The 25,407-nt window shown below is 51.6% G+C and overlaps 1 protein-coding gene across 4 annotated transcripts in view; it reads right to left on the bottom strand.

Moving 5' to 3' along the window:
- The window catches only part of SYNJ2 (synaptojanin 2), a 104,993-nt gene that overhangs the window by 42,663 nt on the left and 36,923 nt on the right, over nt 1-25,407 (bottom strand). For all 4 annotated transcript variants that reach the window (XM_023254528.2, XM_023254530.2, XM_023254529.2 and 1 more), the window contains exons 4-6: nt 21,891-22,116; nt 14,689-14,772; nt 4,184-4,245 (exon numbers count right to left, since the gene is read on the bottom strand). In XM_023254528.2, the coding sequence (XP_023110296.2) occupies nt 4,184-4,245; nt 14,689-14,772; nt 21,891-22,116 (372 nt within the window). The remainder of the gene's footprint in view (nt 1-4,183; nt 4,246-14,688; nt 14,773-21,890; nt 22,117-25,407) is intronic.

Here is a 25,407-nt window from a genome sequence, read left to right as displayed (position 1 = left end):
TTAAGCGTCCGACTTCAGCCAGGTCACGATCTCGCGGTCCGGGAGTTCGAGCCCCACATCAGGCTCTGGGCTGATGGCTCGGAGCCTGGAGCCTGTTTCCGATTCTGTGTCTCTGCCTCTCTCTGCCCCTCCCCCGTTCATGCTCTGTCTCTCTCTGTTCCAAAAATAAATAAACGTTGAAAAAAAAAATTTAAAAAAATAAATAAAAATACAAATGTTGAAATACTGGGGAGAGACTAATATTTATCTTTTATTACCAGCTTTTGAAAAGTTAACTTTATAATCTTAATCATGGTAGGAATGCTTAAATATAATTAAAAAAAACACAGGGAGAAGACAATGCAACAAGCAGATGTAAACTGTATTTTCCTCGTGCAGTCTTTTGCCTAAATATGGAAAAAAGACTAGACAATGATGGCACACCACACCGTTAAAAGTGGTGGAATTTTACGTGACTTAAAATTCGTTTCTTCCTTATACGTTCTTGTATTTTCTGAATTTCTAGAGTATGTTTCTTTTATAAACCCATTTTAAGTTGATTAGCACAAATGAACCAATGTCAGCCCAATAAAGGAAAAAGTCCTCTCATGCCAACTTCGAGGGATAGCACAGTATAGTAGAATATGGATCCTGAATGGGGCAGTTTGAATTTAGGTCGTCTGCTGACTAGCTAAGGGCGAGTTCCTAGCTCCGTGTGTGTGGGAATTCTCTAGGGATGCTCCTGGCAGCCCTTTCCTCCCTGTGATCCTCAACTGCCCCCCCCCCGACTCCCACCCACCCGAAGAGGTGTGGCTCCATCAGACTGGCGTGGTCAGGGCCGCCGCACAAGCCCGGGCTCTGTCCCCAGGGCGTGCCACACGGCAGCAACCCTGGTGAAGGTACCAGAAGAAACGGGATGTGCGTGGCTCAGCCCCTCTGGACTCTCCCGAGTCTGCCTGCCTGGGGAAGCCGTGTCCCGGCCGGAGGTCAGACCCATGGAGCCAACGGGGAGGGGCCTCTGCTCTGGTGGCAAGTCTGAGCTGCCCAGCTCTGCCGGTCACGGAGTGAGCACCGGTGATTCAAGGCTGAAATGTGCGGAAGCCCACAGTGGCCACGCGTGCAAGCTGCCTCCCACAGTGCAGCTTGTCAGAGATCAGGCTGGCGTGTGACCCCTGCCCCCCCACCCCCGCCCCACGCAGCGACTGCACCTGCGTCTCAAAGGATTCCAAACCCAGAGGTGGATGAGAAACGATATCGCTCATCATTCATGTCAACAGCCCAAGCACCGTTGATTAAATTATTCATCCCTTCTGAGCGAGTCCTTTGTATCATAAAGCTAATCCTCCTCCTGCAAAAAATGGTTTTGAGCACTAAAAGAACAAATAAAAGTGACAAGCACAGCGCTTGGCACATAGGAGTTGGGTTTTCTTTCCTTCCTTTTCATTTTGAAGCAGGATAATACACTGATTGGTGAGAAGCTAAGACTCCCCTCAGGGCTCCGGGGTGGGGGGGGGGAGGGGAGCCACACTAAGGCCAGCAAGACACTCAGCCTGACCTCCCTGCTCTGTGCACCCAAGGTCCTTCCCCTGCCTGCCCATCTCACCGTTGAGTGGAGTTCTGTGGAAAACTTGGGGTGGGGGGGGGGAATTAGAAGTCAGACTGGTTTCTGTTGGACAGCATCTTTCTCATATTGAGGGCAGAAGTGAGGGGACGGCAATGTCCACCTACAACTGCAGATGCGGGCAGCTCCGAGCAAAGACAGGGAGGAAGGAGCAGGGGTCCAGTGTCCCGTACGGGTGAGACCCAGGCACCGCCCCCAGAAAAGGGTTAATACTTCCATCCAAACTCTACCAGCAAGACAAGATCCCCTTCAGGCCCACACAGCCAAAGGACCCCACTTCCCTCCCACAGACGTCAGGTGGGCAAGAGGCAGTAGTGAACAACCTACTGAACGGTACGGCACCGGCCACAGGTATTGTGTGGGGCTAAAACTACCCACGGAAAGGGGATTGGTGTGGGGGCAGGTGGGGGCATAAGAGATTTACTCTGGACCAAGCACATCACAGAACAGAGAAACTCCTGAGAGGCCCCTGATGTGCCAGAGACGGGAGGCACCTCCAGGGACCCGTGGCCCAGTTCCTCGGGGGGACCCCCAGCACCCACTGAGGTGGGTCTGCTAGAGAATCGGATGCCCGCGCTCCCACACGCGACTGAAATGAGCGCATCGGGGCAGCACCCGGCGTGAGGCCAGGCAGCTCCTGCCCCGGCCCCTGCCCGTGAGAACACACGGTCTCAGCTGCCTCTTGGCCAGAAAGCTTTAGGAAGGAAGCCTGCAGTCAGCCACCTTTTCAGTGGCAGCTGCTGGTCAAAGGGCCTACAGTCTTTTTTTTTTTTTTTTTTTTTTAATATTTATTTTTGAGAGAGACAGAGCACGAGCGGGGAAGGGGCAGAGAGAGAGGGAGACACGGAATCTGAAGCAGGCTCCAGGCTCTGAGCCGTCAGCACAGAGCCTGACGGGGGGCTCGAACCCACAAACCGTGAGACTATATGACCTGAGTCGAAGTCTGACGCAACCAACTGAGCCACCCAGGTGCCCCAAAGGGCTTGCGGTCTTGAAGGGGCTCCTGTGAGAAAAGAGGGGGCTTATCCTCCCGGGTATACACACTAGCAGGATTTAAAAATGCTGAAGTTGGTGTAAATGTTCTTAAAATATATGCATATTTTTTAAAAGCTCATAAACACAAGGCTTTTGAAACAAGCCCAGCATGCAGGTGTCTTCCTTTCTACTTGTGGTCAGCTTGGGAGGAAGGACATTTCCAATTATGTTTTCCGTTTCTGAAGAACACTGAATGCAGATCAGTGTCTCCTCAAACAACTCCATGCACACACTGCACAGAACACGTTAACAGTGTTCTGAACACAGACAACGGCATTTTCATTAGCAGACTTCACATGTCCTCAGAGGGAAAGCCTGCTGGTTGTGACGCACCCATCAGGGGTCAAGGTCAGGCTGCTGTTACCCGTCTGCAGAACACAAGAAGGGTGCACACAGACTGAAGGTCCAGGTGGAGATTCAGGCAGAAGGATTAAAATGCTTTAAAAAATCCCTCCTGGAATTTTTATGACATTTACTAATTTTTTAAATTAGCGTTTAGATCAAAATTGCAAATATCTTAAGAAGCGATTAACTATTTCAAATACAAGTTATGGTTTAGGTTAGCGATGGCTGTTCTTAAGCAAGTTGTGTAACGGTCCAGTTTGTGGTTCAGAAAACAAACTCCAGGGGCACCTGGGTGGCTCAGTCGGTTAAGCATCTGACTCTTGATTGTAGCTCAGGTCATGATCTTGCGGTTTGTGAGTTCGAGCCCCACGTCGGGCTTTGCGCTGACCGCGCAGAGCCTGCTTGGGATTCTGTCTCCCTCTCTCTGCCCCTCCCCTGCTTGTGCTTTCTCTCTCTCTCAAAAATAAACAAACATTAAAAAAAAAAGGAAAATGAAATCTCTATCTGCCAAATGTTTTTCTAGAATGCTATGTAAAAAGCTAATAGTGAAATCCTTAGTAGTAGGAATTGGAAGTTAGAATACTTTTTAACTTCTCACTTTATACCTTCTATATTATAGCTTTTTAAATCTTGAAATATATTTTTATTTACTTTAAAAAAATTTTTTTAACATTTATTAATTTTTGAGAATGAGAGAGACAGAGCATGAGCTGGGGGAGGGGCAGAGAGAGAAGGAGACACAGAATCAGAAGCAGGCTCCAGGCTCTGAGCTGTCAGCACAGAGCCCAACATGAGGCTTGAACTCATGGACTGCGAGATCATGACCTGAGCCAAAGTCGGACACTCAACCGACTGAGCCACCCAGGCACCCCTGAAATATATTACTTTTAAAAGAAAAAGAAGCAGCTACAAATATCCTATAGATTATCCCTTGTTAACTAGGACAAAGGAATAAAGCTTCATTAGAAGGAACTGGGCAGATAAAATAATTGCCAAGTGTAACCTCAGTATTAATGAACTTTCAGGGAACTCCGAGAGTCACTAAATGTCCCATTCTATAAACTCCCTTCTTGCGCAAAGAACCAAAGTAAAAGGCAGATGCAGGTCTGGGGTTTGGGGTGGCCCCCTCCCCCTGCTGTCCCTGTGCCCACTGTCTGATGGGGCAGGGGGACAACTTCCAAGGATGGTCCCAGACAACCCTACCTGTCAAAAGCAGGGGCATTGGCTTCTAGGCCTCTATTGAGTCTCAGATGATGAGAGCCAACCTAAAGCAAAGAGAAATAACATTAGTGATTCCTCCTGTTCCGTGAACCTAGGAAGTGATGGTCTTCCCACGTCGCCCCCAGTGCCAGCCAGGCTGCAGCCTCTCGCCCCTCTATGACCTATTCACAGATCAGGTAGACCAGCGCTGAACTTGGGTCTCAAAGCCTGAGCCTGGCTGTGCTGCAGCCCCGTCCTAACGCTCCATGGACCACACCCGCTAGAACCCTTCCAAAGGCAGAAGAGATACTTCAGGGTCAGTGCATGAGGCCCATGTCAGACCTGCAGAGCAGAGGTGAGGCTAAGCCAATCAGGGAGCGTGAAACTACTTCTCAACCTCCTCTGCAACTCCAGAGACCCTAACCCCCCCTAAAACCTGAGTTATGGCTACCTGCAAACTAATTTGCCTTATTATTTAGAATTACCTATTTAACATCAAAAGCTTACAAAATAAACTTATAAAACTATATAGTGTTATGGGGCACTTGGGTGGATCAGTTGGTTGAGCGTCTCTTAGTTTCAGCTCAGGTCATGATCTCATAGTTTGTGGGTTCCAGTCCAGCCCGCATTGGGCTCTGTGCTGGCAGTGTGGAGCCTGCTTGGGATTCTCTCTCTCCCTCTCTCTGCCCCTCCCCCACTCATGCTCACTCTCTCACTCAAAATGAAAAAAAACCAACTGTATATTGTTATTGGAGGCAGCTTGAAAGGCTCTCTCTGGACAAATCTGGGACAATTTGATCACTGAACTAGAAAGGACAGCAATGGATTATAATCTGATAATAAAATAGGAATCCATGAATCTACACGGACGAGAGCCAGCTGGCTGGCTGGATGAATGAGCGGACAGAGAGGTGGGCAGGTGGATGGGGGAGAAGGGAGGGCTCTTCCTTACAGCTGAACACCAACTGATAAATGTGGAGAGAGTGGTGGGGGAAAAAAATCATTTTATAGCCGCCATAGTAAAGGATGGTTCAGCAAAAACCATCCACTGATCATAAATGTTAAGGGAGAGGCTGATGAGGAATAGGATGCTTTCATGGTCTCAGAGTCTCTCCTGGAGGCTTATTAGTTGAAAGAGATGACACATTAAGTGAAGAAATGGAGTAGCACCTTGCCTGAGTGACCAAAATTAACATCACTAACGAGGGGCACATGGACACCGTGGGCTTCCAGATGGGACACCCTGACAAGGATGTGGTGCCAGGGATCCACACCCTAAACCTGATCACAGTGAAACCCCTGGAAACCCCCACTTGAGGCACTTCCAACTTAAAGGAAAAGAAGACATGTGTTCCCCAAAAACGTCAATGTCACAGGAGACAGGAAGGGAGAGGAACTGATCCAGATCAAAGGAGACTAGAGATGGGACAGCTACATGCAGGACGGGGTCCTGGCCTGGATCCCGGACTGAAGGGGTAGCAGTGCCACGGCAGACACTACAGAAACAACTGATAAATCTGAAACGTGGACTGGACATTAAATTAGAGCACTGTGTCACTGTACACGTGCTGAGTGTGCACCTCTCCTGCGGTGATGCAAGAGAACATATTTGCTCTTGGGAAAAACGTCCTGACGTACTAAGTAAGGAGACATGATGTGTGTGCAACGTGCTCTCCAGTGGTTTGGAAAATAAGGGAAAGCAGGTGTGGGGGGCAAGAGGCTAACCTAGAGAGAATCTGGGGACAGGACACATGGGAGTTCGCTCTCCTGTTCCTACAACTTTTCTGTAGGTCTGGCATCATCTTTTTTAAATTATTTTTAAATTTTTAAAAATTTTTATTTTTAAGAAAGAGGCAGACAGAGCACAAGCAGGGGAGGAGCAGAGAGAGGGGGAGACAAAGAATCTGAAGCAGGCTCCAGGCTCTGAGCTGTGAGCACAGAGCCTGACTTGGGGCTCAAACCCCTGAACCGGGAGATCACGACTTGAGCGGGAATCGGATGCTCAACCGACTGTGCTACCCGGGTGCCCCTAGGCCTGGCATCATTTTAAGATAGAAAGTTTCTTGAAGTGTATTGTTGGGCTTTGCTTGTTGTTGAACATTACGAACATACTGTCGCTGGATTCATCTGCACCATCAGGCATAGTCATTACCGAATGTGGGGGGAGTGTTATTGACAAGTCTAATGTGGGGGGAGTGTTATTGACAAGTCTTACCGTCACAGGTAATACATCTGTCCCTCTTCATACCTGAGCGAAGAGCCACTCCAGGTGACTAGAATAACTCAGAAATTACTGAGATTAGGCGTGTCTGTCTAAACGATTCTACAAATAAAGTCCCAAGTAGCTTTTGGTCCTAAGTAATCTTGGGAGTTCTTACGAAAGGCTAAACCAACTGCTCTCAATTTGCCACTGTGTTTATTCTGCACTCCTTTCCCCAACGGCATCAATCCCTTGCTGAGGAAATGTGATAATTCCAGAAACTTCCACAGCCCGAGTTCTGAGAAGACTACTCCATCCCGCACTCTAAGGCCAGTCAGCTCCTGTCTTTCTTCTGATCTTATAAGGCAGGCGCCTGCAGAAAGCAGGGCTAAGCTCCTCTCAGCCACCATCTGTGAGATCCCTGAGGGCTGAAACCCAACAGAAGGGGCTGCCTGCTGTGAGTCAGCCTGTCCATCAGGGCAAGAAGTCTCCCCTGGATAAGTTGCGGCTGTGTTTAGAACCCTTCCCAGAGGAACACAGTAAGGGGACAGTAGAGAAACAATGGTTCAGGGTTCAGAAGCCTGGTTTTAAGTCATGACAAGTTCTGTTACTGGCTGCATCTGCCTCTCCCTGAATCATACCCCAAAGTTTCTTCTTCCCACAGGTAGAAATTTCAGCCACAGATGACTGGACTCAAGAGTGTCCAACCCCTGGGCTCTAGGTTCCTCCATTACAACAATTACTCAGTCCAGAATGGAGTTCGTGAGCTCATCCTGCCACCTGGAGTCAATGTGACACCGGGTACCATGGAGAGATGGGCAAGAGATGGGAGACCCAGAATTCCCTGTCCTTGAATGCCCCTGGTCTAGAGAGGCCAGAAACACACTTTAAGGTTATTAACAAGTCTGTGTAACAAGTGCCAAGTGATTTGATGGGCACTGTGCTCCTACACAGCTACTGAGGACAAGCAGAGTAATAGGACGAGATGTAGCAGGTTCCCAAGCACATCAGCGGGTTTGGGGAAGGCGAGGACCAGACGGAAAGCAATCTGGAGTCTCCCAGAGTGGAGAGGGCACAGCTTGCCTGGGCCACGGCATGTCCCCCTGTGCCATTGGCCTGCCCTTGTCACTCCAGACTTTGATAACCATCCATGTGGATGGGGCTAGGCAGGACCACCACAGGCATGTTCCTGTCCCCCACAGCAGTCAGTGCAGTGTCACTGCTGACGACAAACCTTCCTGAGAACACTAAGAAATCAAGGGCACCACCCACAACGAAGGACCAGGGCAGTGAATGGGCAGAATGGATCCCCGGCTCTAGTGTTTCTCAAAGTGTGGTTCCTGGACCAGCAGCTTCAGCACCCCCAGGGAAGCTTGTTAGAAATGCAGATTCTTGGGGCTCCTGGGTGGCTCAGTGGGTTAAGCATCCCACTCTTGATTTCAGCTCTGGTCATGATCTCGCGGTTCATGAGTTCGAGCCCCATGTCGGGCTCTGTGCTAACAATGTGGAGCCTGCTTGGGATTCTCTCTCACCCTCTGTCTCTGCCCCTCCCGTCTGCTCTCCTCTCTCAAAATAAATAAACATTTAAAAAAGAAAAGAAACGCAAACTCTCAGACTGAATGAAAATCTGTGGGGGTGGGGCAAGGAATCGGAGTGTGTGCACCCGATTCCTCCAGGGGACGCGCGTGTGCACGCAGGTGCACTCAGGTTAGGAGGCTCTGGCTTCCACTCATCTCCCTCGACTCCTCCTTGCTCGGGGTGCAGATGCCTGTGAGCCAACAAGGAAACAAGCCGCCATGGCCATGGGCGCCCTGCTTCCTCGGGCATCACGGCCTCCTGGAGTGGAAGGGCCCCAGGCAGAAGCCAAGCCTGGGACATTCTCTCAGGAGACCACCCTTCCACCAGCACCCCTTTGGTCTGGTCGCCTTAGGCCTCACATCCAGCCGTCACATCTGTCCTGCTGACACTGACCTGCACCTCTCCTCTGTGCTGTCACACAGTCCTGAGGCCACTGTGTGTCAGAAGCCTTGAGGAGGAGCCTCAGGAGGGAGGGGGCGGGCCAAATGGGGCAAGGGGGCGGGCCAGGCTTCCAGCCATGGGCTGAGTAAGGCATGGGAATAAAAGGCACAGCATAGGGAATACAGTCAATAGTACCGTAATAGCTGGTACGGGGACAGACAGTGGCTACATCTGTGGTCAGCAAAGTGGAAAGTAGAGATGCGGAATCACTAGGTTGTACTCCTGAAACTAACGTAATCCTGTAGGTCAAGTGTACTCAAATACTAAAACGATTCACACACACACACACACACACACACACACACACACACACACACACACATACAGGGGAGCTGCAGTTGGGGGCTAGAATGAAACCAGCATTGGCGTAGGTGCACTGGGACTGACGGCCACCGCTGCTTTCAGCATCCCTTCTCTCTCCTCACCATCCTCCGAGTCTCCGCGGTAAGTGCACGCTTGGCCAATCGGTCCGGGCTGGTCCCTGACGCCATTAGTTTATGCTAGAAACCACAGATGGAGGTAGGGGAGTCGGCAGCAGGGACAGCCAGTCTCAGGGATGCGTGGCTGCGTGAGTCAAAGCAGAGTCTGCTCGGCACCCGAGAAAGTCCCGTAACCATGAATGGCATCTCGGCACCTGTCCCCGTGCGCCACTGGCCTCCCGTAGTTATGCTCTCCTCTGGACCCCTGCAACGGTCCCGCCGGGGGTCTTTACCTTTGGTCTCCCTGCTCCACACTGAAACCTCCTGCGCCTGTGTCGGGGCGGGTCCCCCACCCACGGAACCTGTCCACGCCGTGGTCCACCGTGCTGCAGCCAGCTCCCTCCACCTCACCTGCAGACCGCGTGTGCAACACTTCCCAGCATCAAGTGCAATGATGTCAAGCTGGTAGCTTGAAATTGGCCAAGACAGGAGTTTCACATCAGAGAAGTGGGCTAATGCTACAAATCCAAGCTTCTCTCTCCTGGCACTAAAAAATCTGCTTTATCAACCAATCACTGAGTGGGTCTCAAACATTCCCACACACTGGAGTCATCTAAGGGTCTTCAGAAAGTACTGATGCCTGGCTCCCACCCCCAGACGTTGTGATTGAATTGGGCTAGCAATGCAACCTGGGTATCAGGAGTTTTGTAAGCTACCCGGGCGAGTCTAAAGTGCAGCCTCGTCAGAGCACCCTTCCTTCAGCAGCTCCTGGAGTAAAACGTAAGCTCCTTAGCATAACATGCAGAGCCCATCTTGATCTGGCCCTTGCCTGCCTTTCCAGTCTGACCTCTGGTCGTGGCCCCCCCTGCCTTGGGCTGCAGGCAGCAAGCCATGCTGCTCCCTGGACACACTGTGACCCCCAGGCTGCAGCGCCCGCACGTGTAGACAGCTCTGCAAGGCTGCCTTCCTTGTCTGATCCCTCCCGAGTTGGCTCAGACACCCACCCCCTCAGCTTGGGAGTGGGGGGCTGGCTCTCCCCAGAGAGGCCCCAGGGATCCTGGCCTTCCTCTCTCACGGGCTTTACTCACACAACACCATCATGACCCGTCCCCTTCAGGCTATGATGTGAAGCGCCCCCACGTACCCACAGATGCTCAGTGAGCCTGGTCACTGGGTCTCATGTCTTGATAGAGAGGTACGTGCACACTGTCCCCACCTCACAGGCCTCATGGAGACGGGGGAAGCTCTCACACCACTCTCTGGGTGCAAAGAGCCACGCTCTCCCAACGCAACTTGTGTTCTCTTCTCCTGGATATTATTTTTTATGTTAACAATACCAACGGCTACCACTTACGTGCTCTCCGGTTCTGGACACTGCACTGAAGCCTACTGTGTGCTATGATAGCTCCATAATCCCCGGAAGTCGATTGTTAACCCCACTTCCAGAAGAGTAAACTAAGGTTTAGCAAAAATAGGAACTTCTCAGGGCTTTCTTTTTTGAGATAAGAACTTTTTTCCTGAGATAAAAACTCGTTGAAAGTATACGGTCCCTAAGAAGGGGAGCCAGAATTTGAATGGCAACCGGGTCCCATAACTGGTAAAGTTTATGCTTGGAATCACATGAGAAGCTACCTTGCGATCCTGTTTCTTTCGGTGATGGTTGCTGGTAAGGAGCCGCATCCAATCACACGAGACCCGGGGGCCGCGGTGCACGTGCAACTCTATCCTGGGTTCGGTTCCTTTTCATTGCAAGTATCTTTCCCTCACCCCAACCTCTTCATTGTTTTTGAAACTGTTGTAATGGCAATGGAGTACTTCGTGGCAATGAGAAAAAATGAAACATGGCCCTTTGTAGCAACGTGGATGGAACTGGAGGGTGTTATGCTAAGTGAAATAAGCCATACAGAGAAAGACAGATATCATGTTTTCACTCTTATGTGGATCCTGAGAAACTTGACAGAAGCCCATGGGGGAGGGGAAGAAAAAAAAAAAAAGAGGTTAGAGTGGGAGAGAGCCAAAGCATAAGAGACTCTTGAAAACTGAGAACAAACTGAGGGTTGATGGGGGGTGGGAGGGAGAGGAGGGTGGGTGATGGGTATTGAGGAGGGCACCTTTTGGGATGAGCACTGGGTGTTGTATGGAAACCAATCTGACAATAAATTTCATATATTGAAAAAAGAAAGAAAGAAAGAAAGAAACTGTTGTGATGGCTTATAGAGATCCTTTTTGGGACCAAAAACGAAAAAAAGAAGTACAACCACACAAATGAGCACACACAGTGCCACGTTCCAGAAGCCTAGTAAATGGGTCTAACAGGGAGGAAGTGAAGGTAGGCAAGGTGGAAGGACAAAGGGGACGAATCTACTGTGCATCCTCCTCCGGCTGGTGATGTCATACGAAGCTTCAAAACAGAGACCTAACTCACCTTTGCGAGACATTTCTGCACACATGTTACAGGGGAGGAAGATTCTAAAGTGACTCTTGGCAGGGGGCGGGGGGAGGTGGTGGGGGGAGATGCCTGGGTGGTTCAGTCAGTTAAACGTCTGACTCTGGATTTTGGCTCGGGTCATGATCTCTCAGTTTGTGAGTTTGAGCCCTGCATCGGGCTCTGTGCTGACAGTGCAGAGCCTGCTTAGGATTTTCTCTCTCTGCCCTCCCCTCCTCACTTTCTCTCTCTCTCTAAAAATAAATAAATAAACTTTAAAAAATTCTTAAAGTGACATGGGGAGCAAAATCTTCAATGGACTAAGAGTATATTACAAATATACTCTCAGGGGTGCCTGGGTGACTCAGTCGGTTAGGTGTTCGACTTTGGCTCAGGTCTGGATCTTGCAGTTCACGGGTTCAAGTCCCATGTCCGGCTCTGTGCTGACAGCTCAGAGCCTGGAGCCTGCTTCAGATTCTGTGTCTCCCCTGCTCACGTTCTGTCTCTCCCTCTCTCAAAAAATAAACATTTTTAAAAATTAAAAAAAAAATTTTTTTAAAGTTTAAAAAATATACTATCTAACCGTACCAAGAGAGCCATTAGCTTCAAGGGTAAAATTTCAGTGTGGTGATTTATAAACTGTAAACCTATTTACATGGTAAAGATGAGATTGTTAAAGGTACACGGCTGCCAGAAATGGCACCAGATCCAGGAGTTTACAAGGAAGGCACCATGGCCGTGAAACCATGCAGACTCATCACTCTGAGTCTTCTCTGCCTGCCCCCACCTTATGCCCTAAACCCGGCAGGGCTCATTGGTTCCCGGGGACAGCCCCGTGAGGGTGCTACCCGCCAATTTAAGACACGAACCATTCACCCAAAAATCTTTGCATCTTTCAAGTCACCTAAGAAGGGGGCGGAGGGTTCCAAATGGAGAAAAACAACCAGAATCAATCTTCAGGCTTAGCTATTGAGAGTTCAGGGAGGGGCACTGCAGAGCATCACTGAAAGCTGTCCCCTGGTCCCCTGTGAAGATGATCTAATCTCTCTTTGATGGTGGATGGGATTTAGAGGATAAACACGGGTGTCAGACCCAAAGGTTAGCAAATCCTTAATAAGATTAATGGACACTAAAGCCTTTTGAAACCTATTCTGTAGAAACCACGGAGGCTCTGGAGAAGCACAAGTGTTATGAGTCTAAAAGGGGGTATCATTGCCAAAAAGCGGGCCAGCCAAGCCCCACGGACACTGCCCGTGTCAGATGGAGGGACAGCTGCTTCATGGCAGGGTCAGGCTGCATCTGGGGCCTCCAGTGGGTCAGGCCGGGGACCAAAGTTAGGGGACTGACAAACCAGTGTTGCTTTGCTTTGGGAAGACGGAGACCAGAACATGGAGAGTCTGAAAAATGGGATGGAAGATCCCAAAGAGCCGGAATGCCTCGGACAAGACACAAGGGACTCCTCCTCGAAGGTCTGGGGCAGCAGACTCACTCTGGGGCGTCCCCTGCAACGCCCTGCAGACAGACACAGAGCGTGCAAGGCAAGGAAGAACTCAGCATCTCAGAGATCTTGGAAGAAGGACCCAGGACTGGGTGCGAGGAAGAAGGGGATGAATTTCAAAGGCTCCTTCCCAAATCCCAAGACTACCATGATTGCCCCCAATTTCTGGATTTCTTAAAATTGTCACAGGAAACACAACATGGTCTCCTGCTTCCTTTTTACCCATCATTTGACATTTGCTAAATACAGAGTTCCAGGAGTTTCAGAAGGAAAACTCTGAATCTAAAGAAAGTCAAGTTTCAAAAACCCTTTTGGAATGTTCTGGAACAGGCAAATCTCTAGAGATAGAAAGTAGACTAGCAGTTGCCTAGGCCTGGGGGAGAGCTGGGAGGGTGGTGGGGGTCGAGGTGACAGCCAGTGGGCACAAGGCTTTTGGTGGGGATGAGTCCTCTAAAATTAGGCCATGATGATAGTTATATGACTGTGTAAATGCACTAAGAACCATTGAATTGTACACGTCAAAATTTTCTTAAAGAGAAAGAGACAGAGCGCGAGTGGGGGAAGTGCAGAGAAAGACACACAGAATCCAAAGCAGGCTCCAGGCTCTGAGCTGTCAGCACAGAGCCCGACGCAAGGCTCAAACTCATAGACCACAAGATCATGACCTAAGCTGAAGTCGGGCGCTCAACCGACTGAGCCACCCAGGCGCCCCTGAATTGTACACTTTAAATGGGTGATGTTTATGGCATGTAAATTGTATCACAATAAAGCCATTAAAAAAAACTCTTTCGGGATGAACTATTCTCCATGTGACAATCATCCTCACGTGTGCCTCTCTATGCCACCACTCAATGCCACCAGCCATCCCCATACGTCTTCGCTGTTCCTTTCGGATAGAAAGACTGATGCTAAAAAAGCTTCCCCCTCCCCAGAGGTCACACCCCACATGACACTCATCCCTCCACCTCACTGCACAATGACAGCCATGTGGACAAAGTGCCTTCTGCTGACATGGGGTCAAGTCAAGGTCCGGGAAAGACCCAGCTGTGTCAAACACCCCCAAGAACCTGGCAGATGGCCCTGAGCGTTTTCAGGCACCACTGACGACCCAACCGCCATCACACAGAGCCCTCGGTAAGAGGAGCCAAAGCCACACCTGGGCAGAGAGGTCTTCTGAGCACACAGACGATCACTCAGGCCAGGGAGAAAGATCTGGGTCGATGGTGAGGAGCCTCAGGTCCACTTGGTCCATGACCCTCCTGGGAAGGAACTCACTGGATGAGGCAGTGCAGAGTTCCATTGACGACAAACGTGTTCTTGGAACGTGGCAACACCACACCCTGAACTCTTCCCAGGAGACAGAATGCCAAATACCTCTGGCACTGACCCCAGCCCTGTTTTAGACCGCAAGGTGTATTTTTAGAAATCATGGGAATGTTCCGTGCAATTCTCACGTGGCCCCACAACAAGCATCTCCAAACATCAGACTTGCTGCATGGCCACTAGGGCCCGAAAACCTTTTAAAGCCCTGTATGACGGTCACAGCTCTCAAAAACCATCTTTGGCCAAGTTCTCAATACACTCAACCTGGGGACTAACAAAGTAATTCTATTCAATTACGTTATACGGCTCGCTTATCAGCAAAGACCTTCCTTCCCACTTCACCTGCATCAACAGCAAGCTTAGGATCAGAAAATTACATACACTGTATACGTTTCTGTATATAAACACGACACACACATGCGTGTACAGGTGCACACAGGTATTCACACTTTGGTAGCTCAGTTCAATCCAACTGGGCTGAGGAACAAGCCTCAAAACCGTGCTGTGAAGGAAACACGGTGAAAAGAAACAAACCACAGCTGTTCGGAAGAGAAGGGCAGGTGAACAATATTACTTACTTTTTTTTTTTTCCTTTAAGGTGGACTTACTCTTTTCATTACCTACCTGAAGCCCTGGCTGCTCCCAAAACAGCGGAACGGAGCCCCTGATCTGGACAAAAGACGACACTCCATCATCCATGTAAATCGTCTGCACCGCAAGGAAACATAAAGGAAAAGTATTCCTCAATGAAACTGAATGTCCTGGGGCCGGGTAACGGGATCCGGCCGCCTGAGACCCGACACCGGCCAGAATGAAGGGCAGACAGCGGACTTCTGCGCCCTCTGCTCCTCTGGCCAGCGTGGCCTTGCTGTTCCCTGACCCGCAGGCCGGCCCCGTGTGCTCACGGGCATGCTGGCGGCCGACCAGCCTCAGAGGAGCCTGGAGCGGGCCTGAGGCCTCCAGGGGAGGGCTGCAGCCAACCGGGAATAAACACAGCCTTTCCCAGCTCCCTGGAAAGCCCAGCAAGGCCTCCCCACACCCCATTTCAGCAACAGAAGCAAAAGTACTCCGGAATTTAACTGAGACCTTCCTTAGAGCCTTCTATTTTCACCTTGTCGCCCAGCCAAGTAGCAGCGGGCAACTGGAAAAGGATGGATGAAATGAACAAGCTACGGCCAAAAGACCTAGGTGACTACACTTGTCAGCCCTGCACTTGACAAGGCAGGCTTGAACTTGTAGGTGCTCCTGGCCCTGTGCCACCGTGTTCTTCAACCCGCCACTAAGTCCACATACGCTGCACGGAAGCAGAGGATACTTACACGCTAAAGAACAGACCACCTCCTCTCCCCCCCCCCCCCCCCACACACACGGTTACTGCAGAATGTACCAACTCCTCACGTGCCCGCGGGCCCCCTCAAACCGTAGTGCTGGGGAGTTTTAAAGGGACAAAAAGTGCAGGTCCGAGCATCACGAGGGGACACTGTGGCAGTTATCAGATGCACTGCCCTTTATCTGAGTAATTCTACCCTGGCCTGGCAGGGCCAGCCTGGCCAACCCTGCTGATCCTTTCCATTTCGTACCAGGCTGCTCCCTTACAGGGTAGCTTTCCATGCGTCTAGATCACGCTCAGATCACACATGCATTAGTAATTCTGCAGCGCAGGACCTGAACATCAGACCTGCAGGTCCCCAGACAACAGGAATGACGAGCCTGGCAGTCACAGAGCTGAGCGAAACTCCTATCCCCTAATTTCCAAAGGGAAAAGCGCTGGTTAAGAACTTCTCTGTTTCCAGATACTGACTACCAGCAAATTTGCCAGCCCTTACTATTTTACTAAAAATAAACCAAAAAACAAAAAAAGAAAGAAAAAGGAGAAAGTAGCAGATTGCTTAAACTACCGTAGGCATCACTGGCTACCCTGAGATTAAGAGCATATGGGTCTAGGGGCGCCTGGGTGGCTCAGTCAGTTAAGCATCTGACTTTGGCTCAGGTCACGTTCTCATAGCAACATGAGTTCGAGCCCCGTGTTGGACTCTGTGTTGACAGCTCAGAGCCTGGAGCCTGCTCTGGATTTTGTGTCTCCTTCTTTTCTGCCCCTCCCCCAATTACTCTCCCTCTCTCTCCTTCAAAAATAAACATTTTAAAAATATATTTAAAAAATTAAAAATAAAAGAGCACATGGGTCCGGGGGCACCCGGGTGACTCAGTCGGTTGAGTGCCCCCCACTCTTGATTTTGGCTCAGATCATAATCTCACAGTTTGACCCCACGTCAGGCTCTGCGTTGACAGCTCAGAGCCTGCCTTGGGATTCTCTGTCTTCCTCTCTCTGTGCCCCTCCCGTTTGTGCGCTTGCTCATGCTCTCTCAAAAATAAACATTTTTAAAAATCTTAAAAAAATAAAAATAAAGAAAGAACATACGGATCCAGAATGCTGAGAAAGAAACCAATTTAGCCAACATTTCTCTATAAAGATAGCCCTCAGCAGTGCCAGGACATGATTTAAGCTATGGAACTATGACCCTTCACTTGAACACATGCTAATGGAGCTATTTCCAGCATTAGACCACGCTCTTCTTGAGCTAGAACTTGCACAGGCAGAACCAGCTTCAGAAAACATCTGCCGAGAGTCCCCACACCCTAGACCCTACTCCTGGGAGAGGAAGGAAAGATGCCTCTGTATTTCTCCACTGCTCCCTCCCACATGAAGACTTTCTAGTTCTGTGTCCTGTTCATCATCAGGGCCACCTTCTTTGTTCCCAAGGTAGTAAGACAAACCTGACCATCAAACACCAGCAGTGGATTTGTGGTGCTTTCCTTTTCTGAGCTAAAGAACATAGGTTTTAATACTAGTGGCAGACTGATGCCTCAACTCACAGAGGGCATCTGGATCCCAGGGGAAGGAGATGGGGGTGGAGTGTGAACGTGGGTCAGCACGTGGGCTCTGGGACAGCACCTTCCACCTGCCAGCTTCCATGTGCCCTGCAGGGTGACCCTGGGCATGTTAACCACGTTGGGCCTCAATTTCCCTCTCTCAAGGGAGTTACTGCCATCTGGTCCCAGGGAGGAGTAAATGAGGATCAAGGGAACGGGATCCCAGTGCTGGGCAGTGGCTCATGGCTCTTCAGGCCAGGGAAGCACTGCCCAGGAGTGTGGACGAGGCCCCTGCCGACGACTGACCAGGGCAGGGTCAGAGCACTGGGGGAGCAGGGCTTAGGCTGTGGGGACAGGGAGTGTAGGGTCAGACAAGGGGTGGGAGGGAGACCACAGGGCATTTCAGGAAGGAGGGAGTCCACCATGGCTAAGTGGTGGCGAGACCAGGCCTGGGACCCCCCTGGTCTTGTCTTGGCAACTCTGAGAAGCCCCTTTCACAGAGTGGTGGGAGCAGAAAGCCAGCGACCCTGAAGAGAAAGGGATAATGCATGAAGACTCACAACCCAGCAGATACACTTTTGTCTTCTATTTGCTGAACTTGTACCTCCAGGTGAGGCATTTACAAGCCAATTCTTTCCAAGTCTGCTGCATTCTTGGGAGGACACGCAGTCATCCTGCCCTCCCTGGATTAATCAGTGGCCTTATCTTCAATAGCCAAATATTTTTCATCTTTTTCACTTTTGGTAGACCAAAGGGACTTTTTTGGTTTTGTCTTTCCGCATGGTGAGTCACAGCTGCAGAGCAATCCCACCAGGTATGACTCACGGCAGAGCTGAAAGGACTCCAGGTTTCTTCCCAGGGAGACTGAGATGTGGTCCACACCTGCACACACGCATGCACACACACCACATACACAAATGCACACACACGAAACACCCCCCACGAACATGCACTCACATCACACACAAATGCACACACATGAAATACTCCCCCCACAAACACGCACTCACATACCACACACAAATGTACACACACACACACACACAACCCCCCCCCCCCACACACACACCCCAACATGCACACACGTACAGCCTGCCTTGGAGAAGAAAGCTTGTTCCTTCCTCTTAGGAAAAATGTTAAAGCAAGGCAGAGTGGGTGCACTGAAAGCACCCCTCTCTTCTGGCTCCCTGAGCATTTAATTCAGGGGAGACCCTGCCTCACAGGACCAGCCTGTTCTGTCCCGCCATTTGCAAAGGAGCACAGCGTGGCAATTTGTGAGCCGCCTTCACGCATTCACTGAAGGACTTCCACTCCCAGGTGGCCACAAGCTTGGGTCTGAAGAGTCTCACTTCTGTAGCAGGGTCCTCAGCCAGATGTGACCTATGGGCAGCTGCCGAGGGTGGGGGTGGGGGCAAGCAGTCCCAGCTGTGGCTCCACCAATCTCCTCCAAGATGCTGCCTACCACTCTCTGGTGACGAACCCACATTTCAAGGCCCACCATTTCTTCAAACGTCAGGTCACAAAGCAGGCGACACCATGCTACTTGGAAGAATGGCCCCCACTCTGCCTACTGCGTCACTCTGATTCCAAGGCCGTGGGATGCGATCAGTGCACAATCTGCCAGCACCAGGAGCAAAGCCACCAAGACTGCAGGGAGGTACACTCTGCCCCGGGACACCATGCGGACCCGGACCTCACGGTCTCTGGCCCGCAAATGTGGGGGAGCGGAGCATGCAGGGCTCCCGGGAGTGACTCCTCCAGGCCCCTGTCAGATCCCCGCAGCCCTGGATGGGCCAACTTCAACGGGGTTACAGGCTTCCCGGATGCTTACTGTGCATCACATGTCACGTGCATCTCCCCAAGCTGAGCCAAGTGGATGCCGCAGGCTGAGCTCCCTCCCCAGGAGGATGCTCAGAAGTGCCTTCACCAGCGGGAGGTAGGGGAGGGGAGGAAGGCAGCGCTGTGCTTGGCAGGAACACTGGTTAAGTACATATTTCACTGAGGAAAAGATTTTTATGTTATAAAAAAAACAATTTAGATCAACCCTAAGTACTTCTATTGCTACAGAGTGCCGCGAACGAAACCATTCCCTGATGGCAGGGACAGAGAGCAAGGGGCTCTCTTGTGCCAGTGGGAGCAACACGAGTCTCTTGAGTCTCTTGCTTCCCGGGAGCACCTGCCTTCCTTCAGCCACGCTCATCCTGCCTCTGAGAACATTTCAGAAAAGGGGACAATGCACCTACAGCAGATGCTGCCTGGAGCTGGCTTCAGGGAGCGGCTGGTGACCATGCCCCCTGGGGGCTGTGCTGGGTCCCCAGGGTATCGTCAGGGTGTCCCTCAGCAGGATGCTTTCCTGGGGGAAGCGCACGCTTTCACTATTCTCCTCAGTTTCATCTGTGTCCTCTTCTCCCTCGGTGGCTTCCCTACCGGTGCTTCGTGTGTGTCTCCCCAACCTCACTTGTCTGTTGGCTTTCCCTTCTCCCTGCAGGCAGGACCCTGCAGCTGAGCGCCAGCCGCGGGAGGCACTCCCAGGAGGGTGAAGGCACCTGTCCTGTTCCTGCTGCGTCCCTGCCTGGGCAGGCTCACCATCAACATCAGCTGAGGGGCTCAGGGTTGGCTCCCGTGTTGCCAATGAGGACACATCTGGAATCACCTCTGGGCACTGAGTCCTCCCCGCCCCCACCCCCACCGTGGTGTTCACACTGTCTGGGGCTCTCTGAAGGCACGAATCATCCTGGGCGCCTACTTCCCACCGCGGAGAGCCTGTGGTCTGTCGGAAGAACTGCTTTGGGTGCGAGGCCAGCACAACCCCCTTGCCCTGTTACATGTCTGGTAAAAGTGACATCACCGTGGGGCCAAGTAGCTACATGTTGGTCCCGGATGGGGGCCGCATTCCCGGCTGCTTGCCATCTCTGGGTGACATAACCAGAGCAAAGGCCCCAGCCCCAACCAGTCTATAGAGAAATGAGAAAAGCAGACACTACTGAGATTTTTTTCATAAAGCTAAATGTGCTGAGTTTAGAGCACAACTCTTTAACATTGAATTATGTCTTTGTTATGGGTCGAATTGTGTCCCCCAAATAGACATGTTGGAGTCCTAATCCCAGCACCTTGGAATGTGACCTTATTTGAAGGCAGTCACTGCAGATGCGGTTAGTAAAGATGGGGCACACTAGATAGGGTGGGTCCCCTCGTTACAGGGCAAAGGGACATTCCGGAAGAGGACAGCACGTGGAGGCGAGGCAGAGACGGAGGGCTGCGACCACGGGGCCCTCCTCTAGAGGGAAGAGACAGGAAGGATCCTCCTCTAGAACTTTCAGAGGGAGCACAGTCTTGCCAGCCCCTGGATTTTGGACCTTTGGCCTCCAGAACCGTGAGACAATCCATTCTAGTTTTCTTAAGCCCCCTGTTTGTGGCACCTTCTTACAGCAGCCTGAGGAAACGCCTGCCACTGACTTACATTTTCAGTGTTAACGTGTCTAATCTTTCAGGAACGACGGTGGAAGGGAGGACAGCTGCTTTTCTGATGAGTAAGATACAACAGAGGAGACCCCGATTTGTTTTTTTTAAATGACTGATTTTCTTTGGCCATAAATTTTGACTTTTTTTTTTTAAGTTTATTTATTTACTTAGAGAGAGACAGTGGCCTGCCCCCAGTTCCCGGCACTGCACCCAGCCCATAGCGGGAGATAAACAATAAAGATTTGTTGAACGAACTGCATGATTCAAAGCCTCATAACCCAAGGATAAAAATTGGGATGGAAATGCAGGTAATGGGAATGCAGGTGGGGCATGTGAACAAAAGGAAGTAGTTTTCATCGTGTACACACGAGCGAGAAAAAAGAAACTGGCCTTCGTTTAGGGCCCATGTTTTCTCTGACATTTTTAACCGGATGTTACTTACGGCCTCATCTGCATCCAGGAGAGCAGGCAGAGTGAACAGAAGTCATAGGCAAGAAACTGCCCTTGGCGCTCATCGTTAGCTCCCATTCCAAAGTCCTCCCACTCAGCACCTGACTCTAGGAGGACCTCCTCCCCTGAAGCCCAAGCCGACGGCTGCTGACACACAGAAAGCAGGTGCTCCCTGTTGGGATGAGCACTGGGTGTTGTATGGAAACCAATTTGACAATAAACTTCATGAAGGGGAAGGGGAAGGGGAAGGGGAAAGGAAGGGAAGAAAGAAAACAGGTGCTCAAATCCGTGAATGACCCGGGCTAAAGTCCTGGTAGGAAACACCTCTCCCAGCTGCAGGAAGGAGGGGTTGCAGAGACATATCACCACTAAATAAACACAGGCTGTTTGCAGCTTGACACCCACAGCCACACTGCACCTGTGCCTTTCGTGGGGGCTGACCTTACTTACAATTTATTCTGTTAGTCTACCAAGTGGCATTATCCTACAGATCTGCCACCCAGAGAGGGGGGGAAAAAACCAGTGTGAGACAGCATCTCTGGGAATGAGAACAGAATTTAGGGGCAAAAAAATCAATGAGAGACTAAGCAGATGGTTATATTCAAGGAAGCTGAAAGCAAATGCCGCTTAGCGCTCAGATTTCACAACTCCCAGGTGCTAAGACGTGCTCCGGTCGATTTAGAACGAAAACCTGTTTGTTCCCTCATCCTCGCCGTATTGATCTACTTTTTGCCTTAAGATCCTGTTGGATCATCCACCACCTGCCCTCTTAAGCAGCCTGCCACCCTTTATGACCACGGCAAAAACGCCCGCTTCCTTTTAGCTGCAAGTACCTTGGGTGAGCAGAAGTGGATCAAGAAAGCCGCCCCCGGGCAAACCGGAGGCCACACTTGCAGGCAGAGCCCCAGTGACTCACTCTGTTCTCCAGAGGAAGGAGCCACGATCCCCAGAAACGACCTCCAAACATGCCTGGCCCTCTTCTGCCCCAATTGGAAACGCACGTGCGTGGCTGCGTCCCCGCCGCACCACCGGGCGCCACTGACCTGCTCTGTCTCCACGAAGTTGGACACGTGGCCGTCGTCGTTCACGCCGCGGGTGTGGAAGCGAGCGCCGGCGCGCTCGCAGCTGATGCGGGAAATGAGACAGGCCTTGGCCTGCTTGTGTGAGGCGTAGACGGTACGGATGGACACCACCCCGCAGATGACCTTCAGCAGCCAGTCACAGCAGCTCACCTGGTGCTGCCTCAGGGGCACGTGCAGCAGCTGGTTCCTGCAAAGCGGAGCCCACAGAGCCTGGGGTCAGCACACACGCTCCCGGAAACACTGCGCCCAAAGCAAGTGGGGCGGGGCCCCCGAGATGGGGTGCGCGTGCCCGCCATGAACTTGGCGCTCAGGGCGCGTGGCCCGGAGGTTCACATGCTTCCGAGACCCCCACCCCCGCAAGCAGCGGGCCGCGGAGCCACACAGCAGCGGCAGCAGCAGCAGCAGCAGCGGGGACGGCCTGGAGCCGCTGCGGAAGTCGGTATCCGCGAACGGAAGCCGAGCCAGGAGTGCGAGCCAACCATCACCTTCCAGGGACTGTCAGAGAAGCCTCCCTTTAGATCCCTGGCCTCCGCACTTTTAAATCAGAAGTCCCATCAGTCAAAAAAATTAATCATAGGTTTTGCCCTTAAATAATAAATGATAAAAATAATCATTAAATACACATATGCTGGCTTAAATTACATACGTAACACATGAGGTCTATCCTGTCCCAACGAGAGCACTAGGAAGCAATCCAAAATAAAAAAGGAGACAAAAATAAAACAAGGAAAGTTCCAGCACCTCCTCCCTACACCCGTGGATTGTTCTGGGCCTCTGGGGACCCCTGGTGTCCACGATGATAAGGAGGGGGATAAAAGCCAACATTTACCAAGGGCACTGAGCACCATTCCAAGTGCTTTGGGATGGATTAGCTCACTTCATCCTCCATAGGCCCTATGTGAAAGCTATTACCATTCAGCCCATCTTACAGATAAAGAAACTGAGGCACGGAGAAGTGAAGGACATACCCAAGGTCACAGAACCAGCAAGCAGCAGCGAGCAGCTGGGAGCCTGCCCTCTTCACTGCTCTGCCAGGCCCAGGCCTGTCTCCTCTCCCAGTGAAGGCCCCACGCATACAGCCACACCCCTGCTGGCCACAGCCTTCTGCTCTCTCTCAGCTTCCCTACACCCACTCGACCTTACTCCGCCCAAGCGGCCTCTCTGAGAAATGAGGCCCCGGAGGGGTGCCAGGACCCCCGACCCCGCCGGCTGAGCTCCATTCCAGGCGCTCAGGGCACAGAGCAGCACCTTCAGACGCCTCTCAGACCCTCCCACGGAGGCAGGAGCCTTCACAGAAGACTCTCTCCCATGGGGTAGTAAGCAAATCTAGATCACAATGCCCTATCTGTTTAAAAAAAGGCAGCACTGTTCCTGCCCTAGAGCCTTCCTCAAAGAGAGCAGCCTTCTCTCATTTCTTCCAAAGCGTGTTGTGCTCCTCCTGGTCTCCGGTGGCTCCTCCCAGCAGCAGGGACTCCCCAGGTCTCAGGCCAGGCTCCCCCACTGTGAGCACAAACACTTGCACCTGGGCGCTGAGACACGACCCCCCCCCCTCAGGGAGTGGCCACGCGGGTCCCCTTCTGAGCTCTCGCAGCCACAGTGCTGGTCTGCCTGAAAGATGACGATCACCGAGACCTCCTTTACAAAACACATTTTCCTCTGAATCACTCTCTAAAATTCAGACGATGAACCCGCTTTAGTAGCAAATTAAATCTGCATATGGTATCAAGGCAAAGCCTCCAGAACATTCCGGTCTTCCGGCCCCACAGCTATGGCAGCCGTCAGTCACCAGAGGTCAGGCAAAGGAGGCTTTTGCCAAACAGTCAACTCTGAATCCCTGTTTGTAGTCACACTGGCCTGGCGCTCTGTGGGAGGACGGCTCCTTTCCTCGGAGGGAAAGACCCAGATCTGTGAAGGAAAAGTGCTTTGAGTTTCCTCCCAGGCTTCCATTGTTCTGGGAGGCAGTTATCAGTGGGGTCAATTACCAGCCAGGAAAAACCACTTCACGCTGCCCAATGCGCTCCCTCGGTCACCAGTCACGTTCAGCGTTGACCCCATCTGACTCTAGATGTGGGTCCAGACCTGGAACACAGCACCCCAAATGGTGGGTTTAGGCAGTCAAGCCCGTGACCACTCAGTCAAGGCTGACTCAGTTGTGGTCAGTTCCGTGGGCGCCGCCCAAACACCACGCCCTGGAGGGTGGCGCGGCCCGGCAGCCCGGCGCCCTCCACAGCTGCCGCCCCCTCTCAACTCAAGATGGAGTCTGGCGTCCACGTGGGGCGTCCTCCCTTCCCAAGCCCCTCTCGGCCTCCGCTTCGTGGATCTCCACGCTCGCTGCTTTCTGTGGGCCTCAAGTCTCCAGCCACAGAGCTGGCGGAAGGAGGCCTGACAAGGGCAGTCACAAAGGTGCCGGGGCCACCCCGTTCCCCCGGCATCCCCTACGGCCCTTCGATGTTGCCAAGCATGTTACAGCCTGCGACACCTCGCTCCTTCCTTGCCTGGAAGTCTTCGTTGAGAGTGGCTCCGCGGCCTTAGTACAAATACTCCTCGTAATCCACAGCCCTCGTATCCCTGAGCTCAGCTGACCTCAGGGGCACGTGCACCAGCTGGTGCCTGCAAAATGGAATTAGTGATTCACAGAAACACCATCTCCTGGACCTGTCACTCAGAGACTGGTCCTCGAACCGCAGCACAGGAGCCACATCATCACCTTGCTAGAGATGCTGAGTCTTGGGCCCCAGCTCAGACCCGCTGAATCAGAATCTGCCTTTTAACAAGAAGATTAGGAGATTCACAGATGTTTTAGCGTTTGAGCACCTTACTGCCCCCGCAAACTCAACAAAACCAGAAGGCCCAAGAGGATCTGAGGGTAGAGAATGCTGAGGCCCACGGAAGGAGATGGTGAAGCCCCCTCCTCCAGAGACAAGTCAGGCCTGGGTGAGGGTCTGAAGCACCAAGGGAAAAATGTTTATCCAGTGATCCTTACGACTTTCTGTGTTTGGGCAAAGGAGAGAGGCAGACACCAAAAAAAGGATGTGAATAAGCCTCACTGACCCTGTCTTAGGGCTGAAAAACCGGCCGAGCTCCAAAAGGCCAGGACTGGGATTCTAAGAACAGCCCAGTGTATAAGGTACATTGGAGCGATTTCTACAGCAGGATTTTCATCACGTTGGCTTCTGACTCACTTCCCACACGTCTCCTGGTCCATCTGAGGGGTACGGCATCATTGACAACCTAGGCCTGGCACCAGTCTATGTAAATCACTGTGCCCCCCTCCCCCAGACCTGCCAAGGTCAGGATCCCCAAGGGCCCCAGAAAGGGCCATAGATAATTTACATACTTATATAGTCATCCACACCTAGCTAGGTCTGTGAAAGAGCACCCAGATGACCCTAAACATGCAGAAATCCAGGCACCTTTGTCTGGGCTTCAGGACATGTCTTATCACATGAATGCACATCACCTTGGCAGGCGGACTCAG

Source organism: Felis catus, chromosome B2 (genome assembly GCF_018350175.1).
Source record: "Felis catus isolate Fca126 chromosome B2, F.catus_Fca126_mat1.0, whole genome shotgun sequence".
Classification (NCBI taxonomy): domain Eukaryota; kingdom Metazoa; phylum Chordata; class Mammalia; order Carnivora; family Felidae; genus Felis; species Felis catus.
The sequence above is the reverse complement of the archived record's forward strand: the minus strand, read 5'-3'. Positions and strand labels throughout refer to the sequence as shown.